Raw genomic sequence first — 24,122 nt, forward strand, 5'->3', positions numbered from 1 at the left:
CTCCCTGCTCAGCGGAGCGGCGCCACTTCAGCCCAGGAACAGAAGACGCAGGCCCGCGCGTCCTCCTCCCTCAGGAAGGGAGAAGCTGGCACGGATTCCAAGACTCCGCTCTCCCACTCTTTGGCTGGAACGGCATCGTACGACTGCTGCCAGCCAGGGGGCAGCTGTGCTGTGGCTGCGGCTGTGTAAAAACCTCCCACGGATCCTGCTCGTAAGATCAAGACAACTCCAGCAACGAGGCTTCCATTCACTACGGTTCAGGAGCGACGGCGCCACTCGGCACACACCATCCCGTCTGTACGAATCGTGGGGAGACAAAACACTCGGGAAGGTCCTCCTCACACCACGGAAATTAAGTTCTTAGCAAAGAACTATTTCAACAAAGTACCCAAAGTTTAGGGCACATTCGCTGATTTCCTTCTTACTACAGAAGTAAAATCACAGCTCGCCAACACTGGAGACCCTGCTCACGAATGGGCTGTGTGAGCGCGCCCATTTTTGTGAACTCCACGTTCGTAATACTCTCTTCTATTTCATGTCGAAGTACTCCTAGAAGTTTACCCACTGCTCTTTTCACATCATAGTGCAAGCAGTTTCTCACGTGACAGCTGAAGGTGCACGGGCTTTGGGGTCACAACGCTTTGGCTTTGAGCACCCGGGGGCCGGAACAGCCGGGAGACCACCCTCTTCCTCACGCTGTCCGGGTAAGGACCAAACAAGGTGACCTAAGCACAAGGCCCCACGGCCGGGGGCCCTGGCGCTCATCCCTTCTGCACCCCCCGAAGAGTGCTCACGGTTACACGGGACGGTTAGAATCACTTTACAAGTCGCGAGGTCATCGCAAACGATGCTGCAACGAATGGCTACGAGCACACAGCTTTCCCCTAATTTCCCGGAATAAAACTCACGGACTCCTCGAAGAAAGAAAAGGGATACTGTTACTTCCTGGCTCTTCATACGTAGGTTGGCCAAGTCTGGCCCGCTGCAAGCCTCGTTCCTGGAGGAAATCCAGCTGACAGGCCACATCTCCATGCTCTCCGGGGTATGGAATGTAGCTTCCTACAGCATTTGCTCTTTTGCATAATTTAAAACGTCCTTCTCTTAAATGGATCAGTTTTACGTAAAATTTTTATCCTTTCAGTGTTTTTGATGTTTTTCATTAATTTTAACACTTTTAGCTTTTATCATCCTCTTCTCAACAGGGACTCCTAAGAGATGGGGCAGTGGGTTCAGATGTCACAGCAGCCTGAGCCTCCCTCAGAGCAAGGGCTCTGCCAGGCGCCTCTGTGCCTCAGGGCGGACTCGCAATCAAGCCGGCACCGGACCCCAGAAAAATGCACACCTTGAGAAGGGAGGTCCTGAAACAAAGCCAGTCCTGTCACTGTGGTTACTTTCCCACGTCAACATTAGGGAAGTGAACAGGCGGGTTCTTCAAATCCATTTGCTCAAGTCACATTTGAGTTTTGCACTGGCCTTCCGGATTTTTAAGGGGGTCTAAAACATCTGCTTGATTCAAGGGAGTCCTCTGTCATGGACTCCTTTCAATACCAGGCTGTTTCTAGGATACCCTTGCTACAAGGATTTTACAGCAAACACTCAACCAATTGCTCCCTGCATTCTGGTCTCTCCTAAAGACCATTCCCTTATCATAAAAGCTAAGGAGATACCGACCGACCAAGGCCTGGATCCTGAATTTCAGAACGTGGGGCCCCCTCCATTCACGTCTTCCGATATCTTCTGTTAACTAGGGTCTATCTATGTAGAAGCCCAAACCTCCTACAACAGGGGGCCCGTTATTTCCTGGAGCGTGGTTAAGAGTTTCATGTGGTTTTGCTGGGCACAGACAATCTTTAAAAAGGCCTCCCGATCTTCACGACACATTTACCGAGAGCTGACCGGAGGCCCTCAAAGCCAGCTAGCTCGGCAAAGGAGGCGACCATCCTGGCACCAGCTCCCCAACCTGTCAGCAACCCCAGCTTAGGCTTGGTGCCCCAGCACCGTGAGCATCTCTCCAGTGAGACCCAGCCCACCTCCGTAAGCTAGCTCACTTGAAAAGAGTGTGCCAACATTGTGACCTCTGTCTTCCAGGTCTAGCTCCTGCCTCCAAGTCCCTTTCTTATTTGCGCCCACCTGAGCAGAACTCTTCCACCAATGAAAAATATCATCCCACGCACCTGGCTGACAACTCAACCGTTTGCTTTTCTCCTCAAGGGCCTACAATGTAAGGAAGACTCTATGTCCCTCTTCACTCTTAGACAGTTTTGCTATACCTCAGTCTCCGGAGGTACTAGAATAATCCAGGTCAATCAAACACAGAGAAGAGTACAGGCTTCAGTTCCAACTCGCATCTTCTCATCTGTTAACTGTGTGACCTTAGGCAATTTTGTGGGCCTACCTGAGCCTCAGTTTCCTCACATACCTACTCACCTCACCTTGTGCCCCTGGCAGTTAAAAAGCAGTAATGTATATAACATATCTCAGTGCTGGGCCTAACACGTAAGAGCCACTCCAGAAGAGATCCCTTTTCCTTTAGGCAAATTAAGGACTCCAGAGGTATTCAACCCTGTCCCAAATGTCCAGTAAGTGATCGACAGGGAACAGAGTAGAGCACACGGTGTGTGGATTACAATGCTGCCACGAGAACAGGCTAGGCCGCGTTGAGGGGGCAGAACTATAGGGCCTGAACTAAAAGCTTGTTCAAACGCCTGAACGGCAGTGAGCACTGCTTGAGCAGAGTCCAGCCCCGTCCACAGGCGCCCAGCTGCCCACCTCCCTGTTCTTCCATTCAGTCGAGAACATGCCTGAAAGCTCTCCAGCTTTCACAAGGGAACGTCATCTCTGTCACCTGCACATCCCACACTTCACACGTGCAGCCTTGGGTCTTCTTCCAACTGAGAATGACGAATTCTCTCCCGGGAGGTCCCGACTACCATCTAGTACTGGGGATTTTCCATACAGCTCCTTCAAGAAAACGGACAGCCTGCGTGATACGGTAACCGTGCATTTCTGAAGATTCTTCCCGCCGCGTGGCTGCGTCTTCAAATCAGACGACCGGCACCTACCCAATGGACCATTCTGCAGCAGCTCCCCACCTCTCTGCGATTTATCTTGAGGTTTTAACATCATGTCCTACTTTTCGTGGGGGCTGACATACGAAAGCTTGAATCAAGCCTTTTTCTTCATAAAAAGTGCATCCTCCACCTTACCTGTCAACAGCCTTTCATGAGCTCATGTGAAAACTGCTTCAAGCTTAAGAAGAAAGACAGCACGTCTCCAAATTAAGCTACTTGTTTTCATTAGAACAAAAGCGAGACAGGGGCGCCGGGGTGGCTCCGTCAGTTGAGCGTCTGACTCTTCGTTTCGGCTCATGATCTCACGGTTCGTGGGATCAGGCCCTGCATCGGGCTCTGTCTCCCTCTCTCTCTGTCCCTCCCCTGCTTGTCCTCTCTCACTCTCTCTCAAATATAAATAAACTTAAAAAAAAAAAAAAAAAAAAAAAAAAAAAAAAAAAAAAAAAAAAAAAGAACAAAAGTGATAGAACCATCAAGTTTTGGTCTTTGTTGTGGAGGCCAAGCAACTTCTTGGCAACTCTGGGTTCCAGGGCAAACCCCTCCACGTCCAACCCTGTCCTTCTCCCTCTCTCTCACACCTATCTCCCAGCCTGGTTATGATCACTGTCCTAAATGCATCCATATGCATTCCTACGTCCTACTTTCAGCTATACTCTGTGAAGTGATTATTAAGTTTTAGAGCCCATAACAAACACAATTTATACAATGGTGTCAGGATAGCTGAAGGTCAGCTAAAAGTGACACGTACCCAAGGCACCTGTTCTGAACAGGAACACGGAGACTTTCATGTGAAATGTGAGGGTTTCCTGCTGCAAATATTCTGAAACTGAATCTTGGACTAAGAAAGAACATAATGTGGAAATGTAAATTTTCCCAAGGGAGAAAGGGAAAAGGGCAGAGGGAATCAAGTATGATTTTCAGGAAAACACGATTCTCCTCATTAATCAACCTGCCATTTCCTACATTTTGTCCCTGGAAAACCTCATGGAAGTTTGGAGATTATATTAGCTTTCTTAATTGAGTCTTACCCGTAACCGATAATCATCCACAGTCCAGATTCGACTTGCAAAATCATTTGAAGCTGCTAAGAGGTAAGATCCCTATGGGAATGAGGGAGAGTGGGGGGGGGGGGGGGGGGGGAGACAAATTTTAGACGAATTAGAAGATCTCAGTCCACACAATACAAATTCCCCAAGAATCAGGTCCAGGAAAGGTTCAGATGCCTAAAAGCTGCACACCTGATGTGGAATACCAACCATTATCCCCAGTATTCTGTCAACCCACCAATTTTGGTAAATCCACTTTTCTCCTGAGTCTGCTCAATCCCATCCCATCAGAATGCTGCAGACCCTCCAGCTCAGCCTGGAACTTGTCCTCTTGAGTTCACTAGTGCCCCCACCCCCCCTTCAGTAACCCCAAATACCAATGCTCTCTACACACTGTCCAAGCTGCAGAGCCCAGAGGCCCTGGCTCTCCCCTCCCTCAATCTCCTAACTACTCTCCTCGGAGACCCACGCATCTCTGATACATCTGGCCAGACCCCCTCTCCCCTCCACCGCTGGGACTTCAGCCACGGCCTTTATCAAGTCTGCAGAGACAATGACGGGCTGGGGCACAGCAGACCTGACACCTCCCCCCCACCCCCCACCCCCGCATCTTCATCATAGTCACAGCCAGCAAAGAACTGATAATCTACCTGCATCCTGACCTATCACTGATATCACTTAAGATAGAGAACAGCAGACAAACCATTTGAGTTAAACTCCAAGAACCAGATGTCTTACATTTTTTCTAAGACCTTCTAAACTCACCCATTTCCCCGGATACTAGATACTTACAGCACTGTCAAATTCAATGCTTGTAATTCCTGCATTACTGCCAGACAGGGAGCCCTTGAACTCACATTTATCTGGAAAAAAAGAAAGATTGAGGAAAGAAATGAAAGAAAGAGTAAAGCCAATACTGAAGTTACAATGGGGCACCTGAAACACAATGGAAACCAATTACAGGCTCATAACAGCAGCTTTCCTGCACTGACGCAGAGTCTAAGAATAGCAGGACAAAAACACAGCTAGTCAGCTGGAAGGACGATGCACGTGTACATGGACGCAGAGCTTAGCAGTTCGCATGCATTCGGTTGGTCTTTTCAAGAAATTCAGAGTCATTAATTCCCTTTACAAAGGGGTAGATGCGGGAATTTTAAAGACATGTCAATGTACCTAGAGACTGAGTTTTAGTTCTGGTACTTCTGAGTAAGATGTTTCTAATTCAGATAAATACGTCTTTGGGTCTGATCAGTATTCGCGTCAATTGAGCTATCACTTCTGTAGAAGCTGACCACTAAATTTTCAGGATCCATGTGATAATTCTCATTCGGATCTGAAAAGAATTTCTTTTTTTAGTTCTGTGTAACTGGCTAGTCCTCAGAATGCCAGTAAAGCTAGTCTGGAGTTTCTGGAATTTGTCCTTATGCTTACTCTGTCTCCGGGAACCTAAGATTCTGGCAATCCCACTGCCTGTCAATGCTCCCCTCTCCCCAGCCGCCTTCACCAACAGGCCCAGCCACGTGCCCGGGTCCTGCTTTCACACAGCTCTGGCCACCCACGCAGAAACTTTAATGATGCAGGCACAAACTCGTAAGAGTACGAGTCTCAAGATGATGTGACTAAGTTCCTTTTTTAAAGAGCAGCTTAACGATGACAAGTCCAGAGAAACAATTAGGGAACCATTCAAATCAAATTCATAAAAGGGGAGCACAAAATAGGGAACATTACAAAGAACAGCCTTTTCTCTAACTGGTAAAAACTATGATATAAATACTCGTCTGGAGCTGTCAAATATTTAGGGTCAGGATTACTGAGGGCTTTGCGAATCCCTCCTTCTGAATTTGTCTGCAAAATACCTGTATAGCACATTTAATGCCTTTTATTGATCCTAGCTTTCATTAGATTTTCAAAAGTCAAAAAGAGGCCAACATCCACTAATTAAGGTCTTTATTTAGATTAGATCTTTATAAAAATATTACTGTAAATTCTAAGAAATATCTCTTTGGCTTATGCCCAAGATATGGGTCTACTTCTCTGGCAGTTGACACAGGCCAAAATGTAAGAAAGGATCAATAAATGCTATTCTACATGATCTCAAATGACCAAAAAGACCTTACCAAAGCTCTTTTATCTAGAAGACACCAAGGGACGCTATGTCAACAGTATTTATATAAATAATTCCCAATGGAGCTTGTGCTTTTTATAGAATGAGCAAGGACAAATGTTCCTACTGGGCAGAAACTGCAGTTATTCTGATATTCTAAAAGGGTAAAAAACAGGACCCCCTCAAACTATTTCATAATTTCCATTAGCATTTACTTCCTCTTCGGCAGCAAAAATGTAACACTGTTACTAAAGGTTGGTTCTCATTTTCTTATAGGTGCTTTTATTGACTCAGAAGTAAAAAATATTTCTAGGGTGATTTTTATTTAATCACAAGGCACAATCAAAACAGACTCCTGAGGTGCCTGGGTGGCTCAGTTGGACATCCGACTTTGGCTCAGGTCACGATCTCACAGTTCGTGGGTTTGAGCCCCGCATCAGGCCCTGTGCTGACAGCTCAGAGCCTGGCGCCTGCTTCGGATTCTCTGTCTCCCTCGCTCTCTGCCCCTCCCCCACTCGCACTCTGTCTCTTGCTCTCAAAAATAAATACACATAAAAAAATTAAGAACAAAAAACAGCTATCTACCTAAGATTTTAAAAAACCAAATCTCATAAAATTTCCATTATTACTCTATGGCTTTACTGTTGTCTTCCCAACAGTTCCCGCAATTATCATTCATAAGGTGTTTCTGGGTAAAACGGCACAAATCTTGATGGCCTTCAAATAGCTGTAACTGCCAGGAATTTAATCAGAGTCACTTTCTTGTGGGGGGGCAGAGCACACAAGTTTGGTGCTTTATTGATAATCTGTTATAACCAAAGGGATCAGTAGTTTGCTCTTGCTCTAAACACACTAAAAGCAGCAACACAGGCTTAGCAGTTCTACAGCTAAAGGGAGGCCGCAGTGGGAAGAGCGAGGGCTCCGCAGTCACAGGACCCAGGTCAGGTCCCAGTTGTGCCCCTCCCTTGCCTCACCGATCAGTTATCAGCCATGTAAACCAACAACGCAAATCAAGTAGGGTCTCTGAGTCTTCCTGTTTTCGTCTTGTCAAGTAGGGGCGACACGTACCTTTCAAACTGCACAGGGCTGTTGTGAGGATCGGGGGAAATGATAGAGACCAGGGCATCCTGGAGCTACTCACTGCTGGACAGCGAGCGTGCGTGTGCTACAACTGCAGAAACTTGACAAACTGGTTCTTACTAACACCTTCAGCCTTATCCCTTGACCTTGCTTTATTTTAAAAAAACCCAGGAGTAGCTAACTAAATCTCAAAATGCTGAAATTGAGCTATCCCCAGCTTCAGAAGTCTAAGAGATGGTTTCATTAAGCCCCATTTCCTGTTCTAACGCCACTGCATTTCTGAGTACTCAGAGGTCACTTCGGAAACAAGGTCTAATCAAAGAGACTGGGTGTTGATCTTTGGGCTCTTGATGATAAGCTGCTCGTTAAATACATTTCTTCCTGGGAGATACACCCCTCTTTTTCTTCCCAAGCTTAGATATGACCTCAGTCATTTTCCCCAGGCCAAGGCCACTTGTGTTATTAAATGCACACACTTTAGCTCAATGCGTAGTTTAATTATAAAGTCTAAAACTTTAAGACTTTTTATTTTCCTTCTAAAACCTGTGCTATCTTGGAAAATATTCTAGTACGTATCTGAGAAAATGCAAACACGAACGTATCTGTAACTTAACAGCATTTTGTAGTCACTACTTAAAAACTCAGAGCCAATGGCCACTTGGCTGTAATGTCTGAGATGGTAATGCTGCTTTGGTCAGATGATCCCTTACAGAAAATACTGTATATTTTAAGAAGATAAAAAATTCAAAGATTGCCTGAAAGCAAGGTCAACCAGATGTCCCCAACACAGCCTCCCTCTCTCACTCTTCAGGTCTCACCTCCAAACACTTCCCAAAGCTTAACTCTCCGATCCATGCCTCCTGTGGCCAGCAACCGGGAGCCCGGACTGAACTGCACAGCGTTGACTTCCCCATCATGAGCGTCCTGCAAGACAAGCACCCTGCTTCAACCCCAATCACTGTCATTCTCGAGAAGAGCGAGCCCAATACAAACGAACATTCTGGATGCCTAACCAAAGGTGTTAGACATTTATCCATAAATAAAAGAGATCACTCATAAACTAACTTGGATTCCTAGCCTAGGGTTCCCCGAGACTCTGCTACCATTTTATTCTTGTAAGTTACAGTTCCATTTTTTAAATAGAGAGCAACCTTCTTAAAAAGGAATCAAAATCTGTGTAGATTCACCGCCTAAAGTTTGTCTTTGCCTTAATTTTATTTCTTCTTAAGAAAAATGCAATTTCAATCTATATTCTATGACCTTCATAGCCTAAAAGTAAGCCTCTGATTTAACTGCCTCTTTTTTGGTCCAGATTATATTAACGCCACATACTAAACTCTTTATCTAGTGGAAGTACAGCATGACTTCTCATGATTTAAAAAAAAAAAAAGCCTTTATGGTTTTCCTAGTAGGAGTAATCTGAACATGGAGTCCTGATACGAGTGGATGCCATTCCTGCTGCTACAACACACATCAGTGTAACAGGGGGATTCTATTCAGTTCTGGAAACATGGCTCTCTAATGTGTACTAGCAGGGTGACTTCGGCCAAGTTTCTTAGCTTCCCGAAGCCTCGGTTTGCCCACATACAGGAAAAGACTTCCGCAGGTTTTGTGACCTAGGACCGTGCCTGACCTCGAGAAGGCCTTCAATAAAATAGGTGTTACTTTGGGAGAATTTAAATTCTTCACAGGGAAATTTTTGAGACTGGCATTCAAACTAGAACAAATAATCTGAAAAGGTGGCATGTTTTCTGTGTTCAGGATGGGAAGGGAAGCGGAGTAGAAAGCATCCTCTCCTAAGATGGGAGAAAAGAATATGAGAAGATTCACTAAAACCTCTCTTAAAGGACTACAGATGCTGCAACCTTTGTGGATGAACTACGATGTCTGCAATCTGCTTTGAAGTGCTCCGGTAAAGTGTGTGGGCGAGAGAGTAAGACTGGCAAACATGGCTAACTAGAGCTGCCTGACAGATGATGGTACCGGAAGTTCTTTTTCTGGATTTGAAAATCTCTATAATTAAAAGGGGGAAAAAAAAGACTGGAAAACACGGATCACAAGTAGTAGATCACTGAGGTGCCTGGGTGGCTCAGTCAATTAAAAATCTGACTCTTGGGGCGCCTGGGTGGCGCAGTCGGTTAAGCGTCCGACTTCAGCCAGGTCACGATCTCGCGGTCCGTGAGTTCGAGCCCCGCGTCAGGCTCTGGGCTGATGGCTCGGAGCCTGGAGCCTGTTTCCGATTCTGTGTCTCCCTCTCTCTCTGCCCCTCCCCCGTTCATGCTCTGTCTCTCTCTGTCCCAAAAAAAAAAAAAAAAAAAAAAAAAAATCTGACTCTTGATATGGACTCACTCAGATCACGATCGTGTGGGTCGTGAGATCAAGCCCAGCGTCGGGCTCTGTACTGAGCACCAAGCCTCCTTGGGATTCTCGCTCTCTGCCCCTCCCCCTCTGTCTCTCAAAATAAATGAATAAACTTCAAACCAATCAACCAACCAACCAACCAATAAGCCAAGTCATTAATCACTTGCCGAAAACATCATTTTGGGAAGACAGAATCTGTCACATTTGCTTGGGACTGAAAAAGATGCTTGAAATATTATCAGAAACATGACCATTATGTGATGGCGACAGAAACATCACTTTATTACTGTCTTACTATTATTCTCCCTGGTGATGACACCCCCACCTCAGCCCTTCTGAATTGCTGAAAAGCTGTAGGGGGACCAACCTTTTTTGCCTCCATGTGACTCCCTTCCTTTTCCTTCTTTATGCTTTCTACTTGGGAGGTCTCAGATTGAAAACTTGAGATCATGCACCATCACACCCATAGCTGCCACTCTTCAATCTCCTGCACGGCTGGTTCTGTCGGATATTTGTCAGCTGTGAACTGTTCACTCTCAGAAACACACACTGACAGAATCCCAAACTATCAGCTGCTCCATTACCCCGTACACAGGACTTAAATGTGACAGGAGGAAACAATGGGCTGCTGGGAGGTGAGGGCAGGGAAGGGGCTGTGATGTTTAGTGCAATCAGACCTTTTACCAATCATCACTGACCTCCGCAGGGTGCCTAGGGCCTGTCAGGGAATCGCAGGGGTGGAGGAGAAACCGAAGGGGTCTTGACTGTCTCAGTTCAACTCCTCATCGAGAGGGAGACTCCCTTGACAACATACAAGGTGGTTAAACCACTCAACCAGTTTGCGGTGTGGAAACCTCCCGAGTTCCTCCTTATGCCTGGAACTGAAAGTTTCCCCCATATAAATTTCATCCCATTTTGACAGCGAGTCTTTCTCTACCCTGAAAGCGAGCTCCTCTAACTCACCCCATGCAATCCAAGAGTCAGCCCAGCTACCTGGGCCCTGCTCTGCCTTTCAGTCCCCACCAGCCTCCTGCCTGCTGGCCCTGAGCCAGGTACTCTGTGTTTCTCCAAGCTGGGCCCAGTGCTGCTCAATCACCCCAGTGGGGACCTAATTACTCCTCGGTACTAGCACCCAGCTCTGAACTCCAGCTGACAGTCCGGCTATAGTGGCCTCTGCCCAGGACAGTCTCCTGCTTCCAACCTTACTCCTCCTAACAATCGCAAGTCACACGGGTTTGGGCAGAGTCATGAAGCAAATAGCTGCCCTTATCAACCTTCTAAAACAGACTACTGACCAGAATCTCCACTCTAGATGGAAACCAACTGGTGACGACAATTACTTGCATGACTGTAACTTCTCACCAACCCTAATCACTTCTCCCTTTTCCCATCTCTCATGTTACCAATTTCTCTCAGCCAGTCCTACATTAGAGAATGGTTACAATAAATCCTGCCCCCTGAACCTAAGCAAAATGTATCAATCCCTTCCTTCAGACAGAGCCAACAGGCGTAAGAGCTCGCCATTGCTACAAATACGATGGTAGGAAACTTAGCTGCAGCACAGAATGGATCCTTTAACTGTCAGGCTCTGTTACCATACAAAGCTTGCTGGGAGTGGGGTTAAACCATACTTACAAACACACATATGGCGGTCGTTGGCACCCTCACTTCTTTACTAGAACCAGGATGAGTATCCACGTTATCCTGGGGAACTGGAAAGGAAGAGACAGAGCGCCTCCTAAGAAGTAACATAAAGGAAACTATTAGGACTGCACAGGGTTTAATGTCCACCAAACGCCCAGAAGGGCTTCACAGACGACTTTTGGCAGTAGCTTCTTCTCCCTCCTAGACTCTCCAAACCACAGAGTGATGCACCCGATCAGAAGCACCCTCACCCAAATGACACCCGGACAGATCTCCAGCACATACCTGTACTCTCCGGCTTGCTAACTCATGGACTCCAAAACCCAACACCGAAAAGCAATCCCAAACTATTGCTTCCCAGTCAATAAGCTGCTACGAAACGTTTTCAACATACTGTAACTGCCCGCTCAGAGGGAGCTCATCTGTATTTTTGTAAGATGACTTCAAAGTGACATCTATGCCTACTTATAATCACCCTCAACGTACACCGTGGCCAAGGAGGAGTCGAATGCATGCCAAAGGAGAGAGGGATGAGAGCGTGACTGCTGGGTAAAGAGCTCAACCTAGCGCCTGCTCAAAAGGGTGAAGCGCTCCTAGGAGCATGCACAGCGGCCTGGGTGCACATGCACATCCGACCATGGCGGGGAGGGGTGGGCGGTGGGGGATGGTGAAGCGGTGATCAGCACGATTACGATTATCAAGGAGCCACGCTCGCATGCCGGGCCAAGAGAGGGTAGTATTTTCACCTGGCAGCATCAGAAGAGTGATGTCCCAAAAGGGGAGACTCGGACAGACTAAAGGAAAGGCCAGAGATCAGCACGCAGCGGGAGTAAGATAAAGAAAACAGAGGAGAAAAGGAAGAAGCTAAGTGAAAAGCTGAAATTAAGGCATCTCAGCACCACTGAAATTTTGGTGTACATTTAAAATGGTGATAAATCCTAAATAATACTTATGAATATCCACACACATTTAACAAGGAAAGGTGAAGGTTTTCTAACCTACCCAAAGATATTAGTGATAGAATCCAGAAGGCCTCCAGCAGGCTGCGAGAGTCGCTTACTAAAGAGGAGGGGAGCATAGGTTTAAACCTTAGAAACATTTTGCCCAAATCATTCATCAATAAAACACAGTCCACAAAAATAGACATCTGGGAGTATGTTTCCCATGGAGTCCCCAAACCCCAGCTGAGAAACCCTTCAGAGGAGCAAACCACCAGAAACAGTGGGAAGGCAGGAGGGAGGACCTAGATTCCAAGTTTTAAAAGAAACAAGGTTCCCACACATTAAGTTAACTGTCCTGGAAATCGTGCTTTAGACAAGGACACAGTTAATCTGACCTCAAGGGGTCTGTAAATAACCAATCCCCACCCTTTCAGTCTTGCTCTAGCAAAGAGAAAAAATCCTGGAACCCAAGTAAGAAGTAAACAGTCTGATCTGCCCAACAAGGTGTCCCTGTCCCTCCTGCAGAAAACCACTACACTCTTTTCTGCCTCCCCTCACAGCTAGTGGCAGCACGAAGGGACAGCTTGTCTCCCATTAAGAGGTGACCTGAGGAAGACGGGGACACTCAGGAGCCCGCACGCTCCATGCCTAGGACGGGGGGCCGGGCGCTCCAGCGAGGGCCCTGGATGCATCAGGCTGCTCATGTCCCGGCCACAAATGTACTGTCAGACTGTGGCTCGAGCTCTCCTCTCCCGGCCCACCCCATCCACTTACGTGGCCGCTCTGCTGATGGCTCGCACAGGAGAAGTCTCCTCGGCGTGATCAGAGGTTTCATCCACGATGACTTCAATGTCATCATCCCTGGAAAGAAAGGCAAGGGGCCGAGTCTTTGATTCTGCTCACCAGGAGCTCCGAGGCGAGTCCGCTCTACGAATGTCGTCACCATCGCCTATTCACGGCCTGTGCGCCTCGGAGACGGCCAAGGGTTATCTGGAGGACCAGGGGCGGCCACACTCTGAACATACTAAGAGGAACATTTAACCTGCTGAAATCAAATCCAGAATTGCAGCTGGAAATAACTTGAAAAGCGATATTTTGATCCTGTGAGGTGTGAACGTAGCTCTCACTCAGCAGGCAACGACAATGGTTTAGTAAGTCTGTAATGACACGGCGTGCCAAGGGACAGTCTTTCCAGAAGTCTGGCTCACAGCTGCAGGGCTCCCGCACACTGAACTGCAGTGCTCCCGATACAGTCCCGTGAGATGGACTGAGCGGCACAGAGGACGGCCGGGGCAGGTATGGAGTACAAGAAAGAAAAGGGCAGTGTAGGGAGGAGGCCCAGGGGGACACGAAGGACTACTGGAAGAGCAATGAAATCAGCGGCTGCGTTACTATCGGGTTCAAATAGTGCTTTCATACTAAAAAACAGGAAAGCAAAATCTAAACCCAATTCATTTTTGACTCTGGGTATTTTGTGGTTGTGTTCAAACACTTGGTCCTTCCGACATCTTGGGAGTCAGTCCATCGCATGTCCCACAAGATAATCAAACCACAGAAAGGCACTGTTGTTTATTCCACTGGATACAAAGTGCCTCTGGAAGGCACTCCCCTCCCCTTCCCCTTCCTGGTTCAGGGGAAGGCAAGTAATTATTTTGGTCTTAATGACCTCCTGCCGAGTTGCAATCTTCACGGAGAAGTAATAAAACCTAACAACCTAAGACTTTATCACCTAATATTTGGACTCCTTAGAACTTGAAAGCAAGATTTTTCCATGATTAATTATCTGGATTATGTAAATATATACTTGTTACCAAGCAAATTAGACCAAGTCAAAGTAAATTCATTTTCCTTGGCTATTGATTTTAGGACTCCATGCAACTGACCCCAGTCTTGGCAGGGATGTCGGGAGACCAAAGGCAGGCCTGAAGAAAGAGAACAAGGCTGGCCTTTCTTTTCTTCGAGGTTGTGGGTTGGGGGAGTCACTCGTGTTCACACAAGGGCGACAACAGAGCAGCAAACGTGAGCTGACCCTATGTGAATACTTTCAGATACTACAACGTGAGGACACTCAGACGGTGCAAAGGCCCAGGGCCCTAAGAAAACACCAGGATGTGGCAACTGGTAATCGAAACCCTTCAAAGATAGACACGGCCTTTGACCCAGAAATCCTACTGAGTGGGAAGCACAGAGACTAAGAACAGGCCTCTATGGTCAGACACCCCTAGGTTAGGTTTGCTCAGCTCTGTTCTGTGAGATCCTGGGCAGTATGCGGGACCAGAGTCGTGTCACGCCCAGCCACCTCTTTATGCTGCAATCAGGAGGCAGCATAAACAGCTTCCATAAGCTGTCATTTCTAGGTCAATCATTTTTTGTAGTTTCTGGAAAAGCTGTCATTTCTAGGTCAATCATTTTTTTGTAGTTTCAGGAAAATACACTGCAGATTTATTTTCCACATCTGGGAGTACAGAAAAATGTACATATTCTAAATCTAAAGCAGGGCCTCAGTATGAACACCTTTCTCCTACAGGAGTCACCAACCAAGAATGGAGAGCAAGAGATAGAACCCCAGCCCGGCAATACAGGGCAACAGGCCCGACGAGGGGTAGAAAATGGATCAAAGTGTCGAGAGGAAAGCAGCAGGCAGGCAGCAGTCACCTGTTCAGAGTGAGGGAAGTCAGACCTCACGCTCATGGCTGATGAGGAGCACACACTAGAGGTGTCTCCTGGGAGGGAACGAGTAGGTTTTTATCTGCTCCCTTAAACCTTTTAGTTTTCTTTCCACTAATCCATAACACGGTTTTACAGAAATAAAAACACTACAAAGTCATTTTAAAAGAGTGAATCAAATTACTAACAGCACAGTTTTGACGGGAATATCTCTACTTACTGTTCAACGGGTAGAGGTTCCTTCGCCGCTTCTGCAAGCTCTTTCTGCAGCCGGGCTTGCCGCCGCCTATTAAAACAAAGCCCACTGGTTATATCTGCTTGAAGAAAGCATGGGGTTTCGGCTCTCAATAAACTTCTAGCTCCAATAACACATCTGAATATCCAGCACATTTAAAATAACTGCCCTGGGGGCACCTGGGCAGCTCAGTCTGTTCAGCGTCTCTTTTCAGCTCATGTCACGATCTGACGGTTCTCGAACCCTGCGTCGGGCTCTTCTGCACTGACAGTGTAGGGTCTGCTTGGGGTTCTCGCTCTCCCTCTCAAAATAAACTCAAAAATAAAATACAGTAACATAACTGCCCTGGGCAAAGCTACCACAGTCCCAAGCCCACACCAGTAACATCAGTAAGGAACCATATCTTAAGGGATTCCAGAGCAAAGCCCAGAAGAGGGATTATGTTCTTAGAGAAAGCAGTGAATGAACTAGCAAGGGAGAAGCCTGCCTGTCATGACCCAGGGCCTCTCAGGACATAAAGGCACACCAGGTTTATCCAGGGTTAGTGGTGGTCTAGAGCTGGCTTTCTGCAGCAATGTACCCAGAGCATGAATGGTAACAGTTAAGATTTACTTAGAATTTACTTCTGCTTGGCTTGGTATTATTACTTCCAGGTTTTAACTCATTTAATCGTTAACAATGCTTTGAAATTAAGCAGTATTTTACAGATAAGGAAACGGAGGTAGGAGATTCTTGAACTGTCAGAACGCACATGGCTTCAACTGACCAGGGCTGGACACAAGACGTCTCGGCTGCAGACAAAATTTAATGTGGTCAGCAGCTGAGTCCACTATTTCCTCTTCTCAGAACAATTCTTGTCTTTCCCCAAGTCCTAAATTCAAGATCTCCCTAACCTTTAACCTTGGCCTCGTTTTCTTTTCCACGGCAAGTTCATCTCTTGTGGTTTTTACCCTTTATGTGGAGATGCCCCAATGCAGAATTCTAGCACTGCTATCAAGCCCCAGCCAAGAATTCTGCTGAAACTTTTTGTAAAGCTTCGATCACAGCGCTAATTCTCAAAACGGGGAAAAGTTCCCTAGGTAGCATATCCGAATCTTGGGAAGGGATGAGGCTGCAGCTTAAGAAAGTGCATCACACTCTTGATTTTCTACCTGGAAGACGAGAACAGGACAAATGACAAACTTTAATAATTTCTTCTTCGCTGGAAGAGATATCTTTGAGGGAAACTGGGATGTCAGGGTGGGGTGTGTGACCCTCCTCTACTGGAAAGGCACCTGCTGCAAGCAAGGGACATAGGACAGACTGAGGGTCACAGGGAGGAGAGAACACCAGCAGCCCGGCCTTCATTAGAGGAGCCAAAAAGAAACGTCCTTCTTGGATACTCCCCGAGTGTGTGTGACACGGCAGCCGCTGTGCCTGACCATGAGGACAGACCTCGGCAGAGCATGAACAGCTACGTCAGAACATGGAATGGGCCACGCTATCAGGTAAACAAAGGCTGCTAGGAGGAGGACATCTAACCTGGGGATTGGCAGGAAGGAGGGAAAGTTTCTAAGGAGTAAAGTCTGAGCAAAGTAATGAAAAGAATGCCCGGGCCCTGCCTACGCAATCAGATGGTAATAACCCCGACAGCATATCCGCAGGAGGACATTCCAAAGGAAGGAACTAGAGCACACATGTAACATGCTCTCATCCCACTCTCAACCGCAAGTCTGTATTATTCTCCCATCCGCTGTGATGACCAGCTCCACATCCTGCCTGCCTCTCCCTGGGCAGGTGTTCAACACACAACACTATGACTTCCAGGCATCCCAGGGGAGCTCACCACCCTGAAGCTGCCTAAGGACTCCACAGCAGAGGCCGAGCTATTTTACTTAAAGTGAACACGGGGGCACCTGGCTCACTCAGTCGCAGGGCATGTGACTCTTGATCTTGGGGTTGTAAGTTCAAGCCTCACGTTGCCCATGCTGGTTGTACATATTACTTAAAAATAAAATCTTACAAAATCACTGTTGCACTATATGCTAACTAATTTGGATGTAAATTTTTAAAAAATAAAAAATAAAACAAGTTAAAATTTAAAAAAAAATTTTAAAAATAAAAAATAAAAACGAAATAAAAATAAAATAAAATCTTACAGGAAAAAAAAAAGTATATGAGACAGAATCCAAAAGGACAGCTCAATTTTCTTAATGCAACAGAAACTTAAAGTTAGAAAATACAGAAAAGTATAAAATGAGAAAACAAAAGCTACATTCTCACCACCCAGAACTAAACACCATTAACAACATAATTCCTTTCAATCATCTGATTTCATTCAAATTTCAGATGTTCTATGAAAACATTTCCCATCCTATTTTTAGTTGCATTAATTTTATCCATTTTCTCACATCACTAAGTATTCCTAAAACATGTATTTTTAGATGACTTTGTAAAATCCCACTGGAGGAAAATATCCCTATTTATTTCTCCCCCAAGGGCTCTAGTGCTTCTTCACTATGAGTAATGTGCCGTCACAAAACAACATCCGTGACCAAGTCTCTGTACCAGCTTAGGATGAAGCCCAAAAAGTGGGAACACTTTTCAGGTCCTGCCCGGGTGCCCTTCGGAAGGTGGTGGAACGGGCTCGCCATGAGCAACGTGAAGGCGCTTTTCGTCTCCTTCCCAAGCCCGTGGGGGCCAGATGGACGGACCACATGCGCTCGTGCTTTTGCGAACCCCCTGCACTTCCCACCTGTGCAAGGGCTCGCCTACTCCCTAATCCAATTCCATATCAGGAGATTTACTTGACAATCACATGTCCCATTGGTTGCTTTTGTGTTCTCTGACTTTAAGAAATCTGAAAATTTTACACAGTCCACTTTTTCTGTTACTTTTAATGTTTAGAAAGTCCTCATACTACTTAGGAATTTTTCATACAACAGCAGATAACCAGGGTTTTTTACTTCTACCTCATGGTTTCAGTTTTTACATAGATTCTGAAAACTACCTGAATATGTTATTTGGTAGGAGTAACTATCACTATTACTCTTTAAGACCTTTTCCTATTTTCATTCTTTTAGATTATTAACGGCAACAATCTTTTCAAATTCTAAACTACTGACCCAGGGCTTTAAAATCGTATGTTCCAAGCTCTGGTGAACACTAAGTGCTAGTTTTTCTCGGGGGATTTTCTTAGGCTTTCTAGGTGGATCAGCATGACCCCTCTCCCACCCCCACCCGCTGCTTCTAGCACCTTGCGTTCCGTGTCCTGGTTCTGATGTGTTAGGGACTCTGTGGGAATTTTCAACACACATTTCCCTCCACTGAGACGGACTCCTGGGGTCTGAGATGGGAGGCTTCCCCGTTAAGTACACCATCAGCTACTGGCTGCAGACAGGTGTTTTTATTAAAAGCTTCTGTTCCAAGTTTAAGGGTTTTTATCAGGACTGGGAACTGAGTCTGAACAAACGGCATTTTGGGGATCTACTAAAGTGGTCATACTGTTTACCATGCAAGGTGATAGACTTAATTGATCTCCTAATGAACCATCTTTTCATTCCTGGGATAAATCCTAGTGGGAAAAAAAAAAGTACTAGTGAAATTTGAGACTTTGGAATTTCCCATCTATATTCATGCGAGATTAGATCGTACCCCTCTTGTATACTAGCAAGAACCTCGTATGGGTCTGGACAGTTTTATGAAGTTAGGGGTGGGGGAAACTCCAATCTTTTTTGAATTCTGCTTTACCTTACACTGTTCAAGAACTGGCTTTTCTGGGGCTCCTGGGTGGCTCAGTTGGCTAAGCATCCAACTTTGGCTCAGGTCACGATCTCATGGTTCATGAGTTCAAGGCCTGCATCGGGCTCTGTGCTGACGGCTCAGAGCCTGGAGCCTGCTTCGGATTCTGTGTCTCCCTCTCTCTGTCCCTCCCTTGCTCACACTCTTGTCTCTCAAATATAAACATTTAAAAAAAAAAAAAAAGAAAGAATGAATGAATCAGCTTTTCTCCTAGAAAACTGAAAGAAACTGGCAAAAACTGTACAGGCCAAAAACCCTTCTGGAAGGTAATCCTCTGCTCAGCCACAAAAGTGTTCTTATAAATGCAAATCTCTTCCATATCCACCACCGCTACTTCTAATTTGACTATAGTGTTTTCTGACTGTCTCATCCTGTCCCCCATCGTCAGAGCTACAGGTTTAGGTTTTTTTGTTTTCAGAGAACTAGGCTCTACGTCCCCAAAAACGGAAACCACTAACAGTGGACTGATGTCTCACCTTGAATCCTTCTCATTCTCTGCATTGAGGCGGTTGGCTTCCTGGGCTTTCTCGGCCATCCATCTGGTGACCAGCTCCTGGTTCTCTTCAGTAGTTTTCCTCAGTTTCTCCTCCAAGGCAGTAAACGTGATCTGCAGGGCATCATACTCATCCTTCAGGGTCTGGTTGGCTCTTTCGAGGTCCTGAAGCTTACCACGCAGTTCTTGGCACTCCGTCTCCAGGTCAGAGATGGTCTGCAAGCACTCTGCAATTCTGAAAGCAGGACACGGAGAGGAGGAATGGCACCACGCGAGAGCCCTGTGCCGGAGACCCTGGCCAGGTACGTGAGCACGGGCCGCCAACAATCACCTCAGCCGGCACACCTGGTGCCACGGAGGACTCTTACTTAGCCCAGCCCAGCCCCAGTGGTTTCCAGGACAAGCCCATTAGGAGAGGAGATATGTAGGGTGAAATTCATCCAGATGATGAATGACTACAAAAGCAGGATCCCCAGAGGGAGCTTTGATGCCTCAAGTGGGGGCTTAAGAGGAGGCTGGAAATTCTGCACATTCTATTGATTCTATCATTCATGGAGCAAAGATGCCTTTCTAAACCTCTGGAGACCCCTGTCTGCAGAGAAAGGGAAAAAGACACAGATGAAAGACAGGCTCCCCTCCAGCTCAAACGTCCTAGGACTGGGAATCCCAGGCTTCTCCCTGATCAAGAATAGTCCTGCCCACAAACTCATCCCTGTTCCCAAGGGCCACACACTCACATATGCTGGCCGCATCTCCACCACAGAAGACACCGGCTGCCATATGCAGTGCCCACAGGGAGAGCCATGAATGCTTCAGGAACACTCCCAAGGGCCAAGGGTACTTCCCAGGGGTGTGCTGGGAACCTGGGAGACGGAGGGCACTGTCCTTGCCTTTGTCTCCCTTAGAGCAGGTAGGCTGTGCATGCACAGAAATGACACTCTTGCTGAGCCCGGTGTGGCTCCCATCCACCAGCCATCACCCCCGGCCCCGCCCACCGGCCGACAGTAAAAGGACAAGTGCAACCCATGACCAGTCCCAGAAGGGTCGCCTCTACTCACTTTGCTTCATTCATCTGCATCTCCCTGTCCTTCTGCTGCATTTGGTTATTCAGGTCAATCACCAACTGAGCTAACTGGGGAGGAAAGAACACTTTCATCAGTGAGAGATTTCAGGACCTCAGCTGGAAACTAAACAACGGTGGGTTACTCTAGAAAAGATGCCCGTGGGATTGGGCCCAGGCACCAAGAAGAAACGAGCTAGGTGGCAGCGAGGAGCAGAGGAGTCAATGGGGACACGCATGGGAACGATGTGGGCTCCCCTCCTGCCGACAGCAGCCGTGGGCAGACGAGAAGTGTTACAGGTTCCCTCTGAGGACACCTGTCTGCACCCCCCACCCCTGCTGGCCACCTTTTCAAACCCTTCACCTGATAAAATGATCAACTGAGCTGAACTGATAACTTTTTCTTTTTACAATTTGCCATCAGACCACCACCCAGGATAAACACAGCCCAGAACTTTTTCCTTCTTTCTAATGAACTTTTCTGAAATTGCAGGGTTCACTCTCAAATGCTTTAGGAAGGTATTAGACCTTCGGTAGAACAAGCAGCAAGCTCTTTCCTCCGAGGTTTCTCCACTTCTACCTGTCATGTCACCTGTGAGTGTGGCAACCAGCAGCTATCCCACGGGCTCACCCTTCTGCTGGTGGAGGGGAAGACCTCACCTTTCCTGATGCTGCGTTCTCAGAGACAGGCCGATGCCACAGGCAGCTGGGATGGCTGCTAATTCTAGTGTGCCTGCCCACCTGTTCCCCCACCACAGGGCCCGCACAGAGCAGAAGACAGATGGGGAGCGGCTATCGGTACCTCCCCACGTTTCTTGTGTAATTCAGTCAGTTCTTCTTGGTGTTTAATCCTCAGCTGGGCCATTTCTTGTAGCTGACTATCATTCCATGCACCGTCGTGGCCAGGACTAAATCCCCAAACCAGGAAGACGAAGAGAACGTGCAAAAAAGAGAGGAAAGGAAAAAAAAAAAAAAAAAATCAGACCTCAAACCTCTTCGATCAGGCAGTGAACAGTAACTTCAGAATTTCAAACCTGCACGTGACAACGTAGCCAGTAAAGCAGTTCAGTTCCTCCAAGCAATGGAGTTCTAGAAGGCAGGAAACATGAGACACTTGGTAAAATAAACCAGCCACAACCCAAACACTGGTTGTGTCAGGAACAAAGCATGGGTTCCAGATGAAGTTTAGGTAAATATGGAGAAGACAAGGTCCATTTATGCCAGGCACAGACCTTAGAGCTGGAAGAAGGAAGTGAACACAAAGCTTTGCTCTCATGCAAGTGAAGAATTTTTTTGAGAGAGAGAAACAGACCGTGAGCAGGGGAGGGGCAGAGAGAGAGGGAGACACAGAATCCGAAGCAGGCTCCAGGCTCTGAGCTGTCAGCACTGAGCCCGATGCAGGGCTTGAACCCACGAACCCCGAGATTATGACCTGAGCCGAAGTTGGATGCTTGACTGAGCCACCCAGGCGCCCCCTTGTGCAACTGATAACCAGTTAAGAGCAGACAACAGACAAGTAAATACATGAAGTCAGATGGTCAGATGTGAAGAGAAACTAAGGGTAAAGAGGGGAACACAGCAACAGGGGTCCTGTTCTATATAGGGCACTCGAAGGCTTCTGGGAGGCGACACATGACTGCAGACTAGAAAGAAGTGAGGAGCAAGCAATGCAGCCCCCAGGGGCTGGAGCCTGACGCACAGAAGAAACGTCAAGTGTTGGAAAGGCTCGGAGGCAGCGGCACAACTGGTGCACTCGGGAGAGTGTGAGAGGAGCCCCGCGTGCAGGAGGGTAGAGAAGACGGTCAGGGAGGAGGTGGGGCCATCACGCAGTGCCTCCCAGGCCCCTCTTCGGACCTTGACTTTTCCTAGGCATGACTGGAAGCCACTGTCGTGCTGTGAACAGAAGAGTAACGTATGCTTTAAAAGCACAGCTATGGTTGCTGACTGCAGGGGGGCAGGGGTAGAAACAGGGAGATCAGTTAGCAGGCTGTTACACAGGCCAGCTCACGTCGAGGTGGTAGCAGCGGAGGGAGTGAGAGGTGGTCAGATCCTAGATCCTTTCCGAAGAGAGTCCTTGGATTTGCCTTGGACTTGGCTGTGGAGTCTACGAGAAAGACCGCAGTCAATGAGGACTCCAAGGCGTTGGGAGCAACTGATGAAACACAGGTGCCACCTACTGAGATGGTTAGGACTCGGGGGGAAGCAGGCTTCGGGGGAGGCCTGAAGAGTGCGGTTTGGACACCCAAGCTGGTGTGTGGAGTGGAAACCGGGTGTCAGAGTCTGCACGTCACGTAAAGAGGTCCAAGCTCAAAGAGAGCAAGTAGAAGCTGTCAGCAAACAGATTATGTCTGAAACCGAAGAACTGAGTTCAGATTCTCTCAGGGTCAATGTGGTTTTGGAGACTTCACAAGGGTTTACATCCTCTCTCAGAAACAGCAGATGACTGAACTGTGGGCTTCCAGTTCAGGGCTGGGGTCTCCGTTGCAGCTACAGATGAGAACCATCAGATGATAGTCAGACGTTTAAACCATCACCCAGGAAAAGCACAAGATGGAGAAGAGGAAGATGCTGGAAAAGTAGGACACCAGCACCCAAAGGGAGGGGGGAGAACAGCCTCCTCTGTCTGCCCTGTAACAAACCAGAGGGAAAAGGGAGCAGGAGCATGACAGTCCCTCCTCACTTTACCCTTGATGTCTAAAGCTATTTCTATCACATGTTCTAAGCACATCCTAATACCTCATCCTTTGAGGCAACTTAATCCTTCCCCAATTTTAGCCCATGAAGTCGAAGCCAAGAGATTAGAAAGTGGAACGCTTTACAAGAAACCATCCTAAACTAGGCAGAAAGACTAGAAATTATTTGTACTAAATCCTCTTATTTTAATGCAAAGCAATGGGCAATACGCAAATGTAAAACTAGCCCCTTCTTCTAGGACGCTAGCATCAGGCCACTCATTGTACCCCTCAGGTGACGCAGCTAGCTGACAAGGACTCCTGGGCAGCCATGGTCTAAAGCAGTAGTTCTCAGGATCACCTAATTACAGATTATGGTGGGCCTTACCACCCTCATCCCTGCACCCCCAAGTTTCTGAAACGGGAAGTCTGGTCGGGGGCCCAAGATTCTGCATTTCTAACAATTCTGCCAGATGCTGCGGTCCAGGAAGCACACACACACACAAAGACAGGACTGAACGATTTCTGGGCTGAGGAGTTTAATGTTAACCTATTCAGAAAGCAAAGGGATTAAAACACTTCAGAAGAGACACAGATAATTGATCCAGATAAAGCTTTTTAAGCATGGGCAGTAGCGTTTTAAGAATAACTAGGATGAGACAGGCAGAACTTAAGGAGCCAGAAGGCAGAAGGAAACAACCAGGCCCATCTTCTGCAAACACCCTTACGACACCATCAAACACCCCTTGAGCTAGTCTCCCCACCGGATGAAGGGACAGATGCATTAAGAGGCTGTGAGTGAAAAATGAGCATGCCTGAGTGGGTGACTACCAACAAGGAGGGGCAGGATACTGAGGGAAAAAGGAATCATAGATGACTTGTGGAAAATAAGAACACCATTAATAGAAACAAGGCGGTCAGGAGGAGAGGCCTGATTAGGGGCTCAAGTTTGTAGGAAAGGAAGGACC

At 47.1% G+C, this 24,122-nt stretch overlaps 1 protein-coding gene and 1 non-coding gene across 4 annotated transcripts in view; both read right to left on the reverse strand.

The window, feature by feature from the left end:
* The window catches only part of ATG16L1 (autophagy related 16 like 1), a 76,994-nt gene that overhangs the window by 47,684 nt on the left and 5,188 nt on the right, over positions 1 to 24,122 (reverse strand). For 2 of the 3 annotated variants that reach the window (XR_007454239.1, XM_049614655.1), the window contains exons 3-12: positions 21,285 to 21,390; positions 20,481 to 20,554; positions 19,406 to 19,657; positions 15,135 to 15,200; positions 13,022 to 13,108; positions 12,309 to 12,365; positions 11,298 to 11,400; positions 8,120 to 8,225; positions 4,910 to 4,980; positions 4,100 to 4,171 (exon numbers count right to left, since the gene is read on the reverse strand). Coding sequence is in view for 2 of the 3 variants with exons in the window: in XM_049614655.1 (XP_049470612.1) it covers positions 4,100 to 4,171; positions 4,910 to 4,980; positions 8,120 to 8,225; positions 11,298 to 11,400; positions 12,309 to 12,365; positions 13,022 to 13,108; positions 15,135 to 15,200; positions 19,406 to 19,657; positions 20,481 to 20,554; positions 21,285 to 21,390 (994 nt within the window). In the remaining variant the exon portion in view is untranslated. The remainder of the gene's footprint in view (positions 1 to 4,099; positions 4,172 to 4,909; positions 4,981 to 8,119; positions 8,226 to 11,297; positions 11,401 to 12,308; positions 12,366 to 13,021; positions 13,109 to 15,134; positions 15,201 to 19,405; positions 19,658 to 20,480; positions 20,555 to 21,284; positions 21,391 to 24,122) is intronic. The other variant, XM_049614656.1, reaches the window with a different exon arrangement.
* Positions 10,087 to 10,361, reverse strand: LOC125912012 (small Cajal body-specific RNA 6). The gene has a single exon (XR_007454579.1). It is a non-coding gene; the product is annotated as a small Cajal body-specific RNA 6 (non-coding RNA).

Source organism: Panthera uncia (genome assembly GCF_023721935.1).
Source record: "Panthera uncia isolate 11264 chromosome C1 unlocalized genomic scaffold, Puncia_PCG_1.0 HiC_scaffold_3, whole genome shotgun sequence".
Classification (NCBI taxonomy): domain Eukaryota; kingdom Metazoa; phylum Chordata; class Mammalia; order Carnivora; family Felidae; genus Panthera; species Panthera uncia.